Genomic DNA, 9,958 nt, shown 5'->3' with positions numbered 1-9,958 from the left:
CACTAAGTTTACTGTTTTAGGGCTTATGTGGCAAGATTCCTTTTTATAAATAGCCTTGTAGTAGCTATCATTTATTAACAACGCAAGTAGAATACAACATTTATTCTCTCATCTCTTTTGCGCCGTTATTCTATTATTCTCTTTGTCACCATCTTTATTCATTGTGCACAAACATTTTGAACCAATTTACTTTAGCAGCAACACAAAGAGGAGTTCAAACCCTAGAACTTGACATGGGTGGATCCTCTTTTGAAGTTGAATCAGTTTCTAACATACTCAGTTGTAAGACTCTTACTCTTCTCAAGTTGACGTGCCTCGTGATTAAAGAAGACATTCCTCAAATAAGTGTTTCTTCTATCAAAACTCTTCATTTGGATAAGATTCTTTTTATGAGTCAAGATAGGCTCAGTTTTTTCTCAGTCTTTCCCAATCTAGAGGATTTGCATGCAAATGATGTATTTGTAGTTGGTGGGAGGCAATATATTCCACAAACAGAGGAAATCAAAGCAATGAACAAATGTTTGCCCAAACTCGTGATGGCTAATGCTGGTAACATGGAACTTATTCCTTTCTTCTCCGTTTCCCGGGAACTCATTCTCAATGTAGACCAGGTATGGTTTTTTTTTTCCAGTGTTTGTTAGGTTTTAAAAAAGCTGTCATGGCTCCGTAAAGGATTTCGCGATTTAAATGGTACAAGTATCGTGACCCTGATCACCGTCGTCGGAGTGTTAATTAACTATAATTAGTTCTTTACAATAAAAAATTATATCGATACCATTTTGTGGCACTTTTACACCATTTTGTGGCACTTTTACACCGTCCGAGATTTTTAAAAACTATCGATACTAATAATTGTTTTCTAATGTTTTGTCTTTGTAATTCATGAAGACGCTGCGCTACGTCATGGTCCAAGTCCCTATCTTTTACAATCTTACTCAATTGGAACTATTATTTAACTTTAACGAAAGTTGGAAAGCAGAGTGGAAGTGGAGGTGGACAATAAAAATGCTTCAACACAGTCCCAAGCTTCAACATCTTATCATTCATCAGGTTGGATTTATAGACAATTTGATTTCATTATTAATGTTTTTTTTATCTCTACTCTACATATTTTAATTCTGCTTTTGGGTTGGAATTTTGCTTATTTTAGAAAAATGAAATTGGAACGGATGAGAATAATTGGGAGGAACCAAATATTATCCCCGAGTGCCTTTCATCTGAACTCAAAACTTGTTTGTTTAGACAATGCAGAGGCAGCGAGTCTGAACTTCAATTTGCACGATATATTATGCAAAATTCAAAAGTATTACTTACTTTAACAATTCAAAGCTTCTCTTCCATGGATTTAAACACAAAGTTTGAAGTATTACAAAAATTATCCGAGTATCCAAGGAGATGTAAACTTATATTTCATTGATGTATACTTATATATTTATTTCTTTGTTTGATTGACAGAGTATTTTGAGGGTGTTTGAAGACACACAAACTCTAATATGTTGTTTCTCTATGTTGTATACATTTTCAATTATATATGGATTTTATGCAATTTATATGTTGTTTCTCTTTGTCAGAGAGATAATTTTTTTAAGGGTTAAATACGTTTTTAGTCCCTATAAATATGCGACTTTACATTTTTAGTCCCTATAAAATTTTTCTTTAATAAGTGGTCCTTCTAAAATTTTTATGCATGTAATTTTCTTTTAATAAATGGTCATTCTAAAATTTTTCTTTAAAAAATTGTCCTTCTAAAATTTTTCTTTAATAAATGGTCCTTCTAAAAAAATAACTCAAAATTTAATTTTTAAGTTGAGATTTTCATTACTTTTATCATTATTTTTTGAAATTTGAAAAATTATTTAATTCTTATCGTTTTAAAAAATTCTAAAACTTGGTAAATAAATATTTTACAGTATTTTAAACATATATAAAAAAAATATTTAAAAATTTAAAAATTAAAGGGTAATTAATCAGTTTTTTAAGTTTTAGAAAATAACAGTCCAAAATTGCATGCATAAATTTTTTAGAAGGACTATTCATTGAAAGAAAATTTTATAGGGACTAAAAATACAGGATCGCATATTTATAGGGACTAAAAACGTATTTAACCCTTTCTTTAATTTAATTATTTATTTTTTATCCTAAAATGTAGCAGTATGCATATATGATATTCACTAGTTTTCTCTGTCAAGTTCATGCTTTCTATGTTCTGTGTTTAATGAAAATGGATTTCAGCCACTCATATAACTAGAAAGAAACCTGTGCCTACCAGTGACTTAAAATTTACAATTTGATGTTGTCGAATGCATGTTGATGATTGGTTAACAGTGTAAAATACTGTCAGTGCATATTCTATTTTCTCTTTATGGATTTTGATTTCATACCGAAAGACCAACTATATATATATTACAACACAGTTACTGCAAGTTCATTTATAACTGAAATATAAAGTTCCATTCATAAAAGAAAGAAGTAAACTTACCATTGAAGTTGTAACGGAACTGTTTGATCTTAATCCAATAGCTCTTGACATGTTGACTATGTTTTTCCTAAATGCTAGGAGTCCATGTTTGGGTTGAATATGAATCTAAATTGAACTTTACTTCCAAAATATGCAGTGAAAGTAACTGAAAATTTAGAATTTGAATCCTTTTTTCTCTTGCTGGAAGCAGCAAATGCTTATGCAATACTTATACTTGTATATGCAGAGAAAGAATTGATTAAAACGAAATGAGCATTTATCTTTCATGGATAACAGTGAAAAATCAAGCCACGTCAAAATTGGCTAAGATATTGATAATAGAATCCATTAAAAAAACAATCCATTTTGTGGGTTTCTCTGAAATAGACAGCTTATTCTTTCCAATAGCAGTCTCTTTCTACAATGGAATTTTCTTTTATTATTGTGAACTCAATGATAATATTGCCGAGCTTTTTACAAATTCCCCTTTATATGAAAATTCCAACATCACTTCAATTGTAACTCATACTGTTGTGCCATTCATGGTTTTAAATTGCGGTTGCGGCTGCGGATGCGGTTGCGGTTGCAGTCACTGCGGTTGCGGCTATTGCGGTTGTTGCGATGCGGAATGCGGTCATTGCGGCGTGAATTCATATTTATGAACATAAAATATTATATTTTATTATTTACTTTCGATTTCACATATCTTCCATTTTCTCTCTAAATTTCATCTATATCTCATTAATAATTCGTCACCCTTTTAAATATCACTAATCCTTTTAAAATATATCTTAAATCTATAATATAATTAAAAAAGAAGGTAGACCAAATAATTTTTGCGAGCATTGCATAATCTCTTGCGGCCTGATGCGGTCTGATGAGGCTTGATGCGGTCGATGCGGTGTTATGATGCGGCTGATGCGGTGTTATGATGCGGTTTTTATTGTGATTTGCAATCACACCGCAATTGCGGTCTGATGCGGATGCGGACACTACCGCAACCGCAATATTGCGGCCGCATCAGGTGATGCGGTCCGCAATTTAAAACCATGGTGCCATTTATAGACAAACAGCGGCTTCTAACAGCATCAGTGTTGAATCAAATCACATGTTATGTTATGTATTGAATCGGAGTTCATTCAGCATCATAAATAAATGAAATCAAGTACTTCAACTATGTATTGAATCAGAGTTCATCCAGCATCATATATAAATGCAATCAAATACTTCCACTATGTGTTGAATCAGAGTTCATCCAGCATCATAAATAAATGAAATCAGATTCTTCCTATATGTATTGAATTGGAGTTTATCCAGCATTATAAATATAAATAAATGCAATCAAGTAGAGTCAATTACAAAGATTTGATCTAAAGCGTCGTTATAGAAGATTGAGAAATAGATAGCACCTCGTCAAAGAGACGAAGACCTAATTCCCACTATTGTTACATCGTCCACCTTTAGATCAGATCTGATCAACATTGCATGTCAGGTTAGACATAAGAGGTTTGAACGGCTTGCCATATATAAGCCCTACCAAGCGCCATACACAAGTAGATTATCTCATTTTTCACTCTTATGCACACTACTTCTCTCTGACTTTATTGACTTGAACACTGGAGTGGTAACCTAGTAGGTCATCCCCGCTTTGCCGCACAGGAACGCTTACCGCCGCATCTAAAGAACTCTTCCCTTTGACATTTCCTATAGCTCGTTCAACAATGGAATGTTGACACTGTTTGTGGGAACCGACTTCTGATAAGATAAGGTTCTGTCATTTTCACAAAAGCCATAGCCACAATATGAACAAGTGCATGCACTTGAAAGACACAGTTAAAGAGCTAATCAAGAAGGGGAAGTTAAGTAGGTGTACTCAGAAGACTCGAAAGGATGGTCATAAGGATGAATGTGGGAGAAGGAGGGAGTACAGGAGGTGAGACAAACCTCCAAGAAAAATGCTCCCTGCCGAAATAAGGCGTCCTCTAAAAAGATGGTCGAAGTTGTGACAAAGACCAAAGAGAGAAAAGATAACACAGACGAAGAGGAAAACGAACGAAGAGGATAACACCAATTATGAGAGGTCTTCTTCAACCAAATAATCCATTGTTAGTCGAGAATTTTGACATTAAAAGTAGGGTGTGAATTTAAAGACTAATTGATATTATAATATGTATTATGGCAATCAACTATTGTTAGTCAGAGTCGAAGCATTTTCAAGGACTTAGTATAATTTGGCATTGCTTTCTAACAACAGCCAGTTCGACTATGACGGATAGTTTGCTTGTCCAAGGATAAGATCAAATACCAGTCACATTCAAAAGTGTTGAACGTTTGAGACGTAAGTCATCAATGACTAAGCCACATAACAAGAGTACGTGTCGAGCATGCAAAATGTTATCACATAAGACAATTACAAATTTAGTACTATATATAGGTAATCCTGGTGATGGGCATGACGTCTTTAACCATCCTTTACAAATTTTTATCAAACCAAATAGTTGCTTCCTTCATATGTTTAGGTTGACATATTCTTGGGCCAATTTTTTTGTTGACGATATTCATGTAGGAATGAAGTACCACTACAACGAGGAAGGGCTTTTAAAGCGCTTTTTTTGGCCTTTAACAGCGCTGCCAAAGCCAGCGCTGGCATAGGCTACGAAAGCGCTTTTAAAAGCGCTCTGGTAGGCCCCCCTATAAGAGCGCTTTTCTGGAAAAAGCGCTCTTGTAGACCCCCCTTTAAGAGCGCTTTTCAGGAAAAAGCGCTCTGGTAGGCCCCCCTTTAAGTGCGCTTTTTCCAGAAAAGCGCTGTGATAGGCCCCCCTGTGAGAGTAAAAAATAAAAAAAAACGCAACATACTAAAGCGCTTTTGTAAAAGCGCTCTTATAGGGTGGGCTTTAAGAGCGCTTTTTCCAGAAAAAGCGCTCTGATAGCCCCCCTATAAGAGCGCTTTTACAAAAGCGCTTTAGTATGTTGCTTTTTTTTTTTTTTTTTGCTTTTTTATTAATCTTTGGCAGCGCTTTTAAAAAGAAGCGCTTTAGTATGTGGGCCTTTAAGAGCGCTTTAGTAGCTAAATGAGGTATTTTAATGTGCAGCCTGTAATTTAATCCTCCCAGTCGACCTGTAATATTTTCGACCTGTAATATGTTTTCAGCCTGTAATATTTTTGACCTGTAATTTATTTTCGACGATATTATTTCAGCCATCAGTAAGACAATATATATATATATACTAATATAATACCATTATAATATCCAAAAATATATATATACATCATTACAACATCAATAATATTATAGTACTTCAATTCGACACAAATCCTACATGAAAAAGCGCTTAATATAAAAATGACACAAATCCTCTTTTATTTCTTCCAACTTAAGTTTCGGGTATCCAGCGGCACGGAATTCGTCAAGGTACTACAAAACAAAAACAAAATATGAATGATACATTTAGTTAAATGTAATAAATTATATGAAATTATCTTAAGTTATAAATTCATACCGTGAGCGGAATCTCTAATTGATTTGCCTGAAGGATTTCTTTCATAAACCTCAATACAAAGTATCCGCAATCGTAACTGTTTTTCTGTTGCGGACACTACATAGAAAAACAAATAAGATTCTATAGTTGTGCATTGTTTAATCAAGTAGCATAAATATATTATAAGCAACATTGTGAAAAATAATGTACCTGCACTTGGATCCAAGTAATGTTGCTAGATTTAGTTCGGGATACCTGTGCGTCCCGTTGACTTCGGAACACTTGTATTGATCTAATTAACAAATATATAAAAGCATATGTTTAGATCAATCCCACAAATAAGTAAATATATATATAAATATACACGAATATATATTTAGAACGATCCCACTTACAAATCAACGATGTCCTTCATGGCCGGATAATTGGTCCATTCACCATTTACCGAATTCAGATAATACACGACTTCCCTTATAGGGTTGATAGCAAGCAGCAACCAGTGTGCTCTATAAATAAAAACAATAGGTTATATGAAAATTTTGATATACACAAAAGAAACAGAGATTAGATGAACAAAGAATGAGAAACTAACCCTACTGGTCGGGTATTATACGCCCAAAGATGCAGACATTCTGTATTGCCGGTGGACATGAATCTATCGACTAATCGCTGTCTAACTGATTCCCGTTCCGAAGCAATTGCCATTCCGCTGCAGTGGGCGGAAGACACGAAACGGAATCTGTTAGACAACGGAGTCCCGCGCAACACTCTGTCATACAACAACCTTAAATAAAAACATAATAAACATTAGATTATTTTCATTGAAATGTGTAAATAAATTATATTGTGGGACTAATTAAATAATATATCGGATGAGGGAATATTACCGGATGTATGAGTGCATGTTATTGACGCCTAGTTGATCATGCTTAAAAATCTCCTCCAAGTCATCAAGTGTAATAAGTGACTTGAATTCAATACCGAAGACACTCTCATCCATAACGATTTCACGTAAAGCACCATCCTTCAAATCGGACATATCAACCATTGTTGCGAGCGTCGACCGGTACCGAGGCACAAAAGCACCGCCTTTTTTTCCCGCTGGCTTCGGAGGACCAGTGGGTGGTACGGTACGAACTTGCTGCGTCACTTGTTGTGACTCTCGAGCGGATGCCTAAAAATCATATAAGTTAGGTAAAATATAAAATCATGCAGATTTAGATTCAGATTAATTATTAACACTTTAAATGTACCTCTTTTAGTGATGCAACGGACTCCTCCTCCTGTAAAATCCCTTTACCCTTAACTGTGGGTTTTATAGGAGCAGTCTAAAATTAAAATGTAAAAAATAATTAATAAACGGTTTAGAATTGACATTCGAAAACTAAATGATTCATAATCGTTTTCAATATACCTCATCACTAATGGTAATGAGCTCCGAGGGCCATGCAACAAATGATCCTATTGCATCTCGCAGCAATGTCGTCTCTGAGACCATGTCAGGTACCGGTAGCATCGCATCATGATCTACTACAACATCCACCGATACTTTCAGGTGTCCATCCGGGAGCGGTCTATGGTGAAGTAAATCTCCCAAAGTGTTGTGCACTTTTCCCTTGCCAACTAGTCGATAACTCGGTTCCGATAAGTATAGTTGGCAAGATGAAATGCCCTAAACCAATAGTAAATATAAAGTCATTATCATTAATAAAATAGAACAATTTAAAAGGAAAAAAAATTATAATTACCTCGGGAAATTTCCTTTGATAGTTGATACTAGCCTTATCACTAGTTTCTTTCACCGATGAAGTGTTGCACTTTTCTCTCATATACGCCTCTTTATCTCTTTGCAATTCAGAGACTTGTGCTTGCAATTCCGCCAACTTTTGCAACACTTCTTCATTTGAAGGATTTCTTCTCCTAGGACTCTTGTAAAAAGAGGTTGGAGTCACACCATGACCCTTACCCCTCACCCGACCGGGATACTCAGGAGCATCTAGTGCTCTACTAAGTACGCTCCCCTCACCGGTGGATGCCGATTGCGACAAGGTCTCCTGTAATTCATTTACATTAAAAAATCATTTATATATTAAAAAACATTTGATTTAATTAAAGACACAATATTATACTTACACATTCAGTAAAAACTCTCTGAACTTCGGGATCGACAGCATGATCCTTGCCCACACGAGCTTCCCTCCACAACACATGTTCAGGAAGTGAGGTTTCCTCACTTTTAGTCTCCTCTAACTATGCATTGACACAAATGATAAAATCGTCAAATAAAACACATTTAGACAATTAATTAAAACGCATTTCTATTTACTTACAATTTTATCCTCCAAGCGTGCATATCCCAAACGCCCTTTTTTGTATGGATATGCGGGTTTGGATGCTCTCGCACTATTCTTGGCACTCCTTTTCCGAAAATCTTCATCTCTTTGCTCTACAAACTTAGCCCAATCTTCTTCACCAATGAAGATCTCATACTTTTTTGGCCGTCCCGGTGCCTCTTCAAGAAAGTTTCCATCTTTATCCTTAAGATAAGTGTTTGTCAAAAAAGCTTTCCACCCTCTATATCTTTTGCCGGCCAAACCAAGTATGTAGCGTCTACGATCATCTGGTATCTCAAAAGTCCTCTGCAAAAAAACATACTCATAGTGTGTTAGTATAAGTAATTTAAACAATTTATCGTCAAGATAATAACAACAATTAACCATATATGATATATACCTGAAGCTCGTCCCAAATCGCTTTTTTTTTTTCGCATCCAAGTCTTCGCTTTTCAGATTCCATTTAGCTACGGAGACCGGAATATGCATACGAACAAGTGTACCAATATAACTTGTCAACTTTGCAGAATTAGGACCAATTGCTTGTTTATCAGAATTCCATTCCAATCGGTATACTAATCCTTGGTCTCTATGTCGAACGATTCCCTTCATGATAGTGATGCCTCGTGCAACTTCTTTTGCTTCAGTATCAGGTGGAGCATTTGTATCCGTGGCATCTCTTTCTTGAGCATCTCTTTCTTGTGAGTTTTCAGGTGGAGCATCTCTATCCGGAGCCATTTAACCTGTATCAAACAAACTAAAGCACATTAGTACACTATTAATAAGCTAACAATCTATACAAGTAAAATGGAAGTCAAACCATGCATGTACAAGTAAATCGGAAACGAAATCGGTACAAATCAAAATAAGCGTCAAAAAATAAAGTTGTCGGAATTGAACGAAATTTACATGGCTATGGTAAAACGTCCCCACGGACTCAAAAATAAAGTCGGTTTTCCGAAATTCAGACCCTAAGCCCGACTTTTGATTACGGGCAGAAGCAAAACCGATAAAAAACAGTCCCGAAATGAACATATAAGTGCATGAGCAGCTCCGGAATCGTCAAAATAGTATAGTTACATGTAAAGAAGTCGACAAACGGATACATGGTTCAAAAGTTATGTACAAAACGAGAATATGCACCAAAATTGAATAAGTACTATACTATTGATTAAAACAATCGGTACAAATTGAATAAAACAAATTAGTCGGAATATGTATACTATTACCTTTATCACTAACGTCTCTTTCTTTTCTTGGTAGGATTGTGTTCTACGCGTCTCTTAACAACGCGGACGGTTGGATTGATCCAAATACCCTCATTATGATCATTTCTAGTACAAGATTCATTCTCATTTTGATCGTTTCTTGTACAAGATTCAATGCCAACACCAATATCACCTTGATCTTCAATGTTTTCATCTACTATTTTGTTAGATAAAAGCACTATAGACCATTTCGTACTTGTCGGATCATTGACATAGAACACTTGTTTAGCTTGAGAGGCTAAAATGAAAGGCTCATCTTTGTACCCTACCCTATTGAGATCCACTTGCAAAAATCCTGACTTATCCATTCGTATGCCACTATTATTTTCAACCCACTTGCAACCAAATACAGGAATCTGAAACTTCGCGTAATCAAACACCAAAATGCGCTCGATAACCCCAAAATATGACAAATTTGC

At 35.3% G+C, this 9,958-nt stretch overlaps 1 protein-coding gene across 1 annotated transcript; it reads left to right on the top strand.

Annotated features, from left to right (window-relative positions):
* Positions 1–233: 233 nt before the first annotated feature.
* LOC131657453 (F-box/FBD/LRR-repeat protein At3g52680-like) lies at positions 234–3,106 on the top strand. The gene is made up of 4 exons (XM_058926850.1): positions 234–611; positions 889–1,050; positions 1,151–1,232; positions 3,048–3,106. The coding sequence occupies exons 1-4, from the start codon at positions 234–236 to the stop codon at positions 3,104–3,106; spliced, it is 681 nt and encodes a 226-aa protein (XP_058782833.1).
* The last annotated feature ends 6,852 nt before the right edge of the window (positions 3,107–9,958 follow it).

The sequence above is a fragment of the Vicia villosa genome, linkage group LG3 (assembly GCF_029867415.1).
Source record: "Vicia villosa cultivar HV-30 ecotype Madison, WI linkage group LG3, Vvil1.0, whole genome shotgun sequence".
NCBI lineage: Eukaryota > Viridiplantae > Streptophyta > Magnoliopsida > Fabales > Fabaceae > Vicia > Vicia villosa.
The sequence above is the reverse complement of the archived record's forward strand: the minus strand, read 5'-3'. Positions and strand labels throughout refer to the sequence as shown.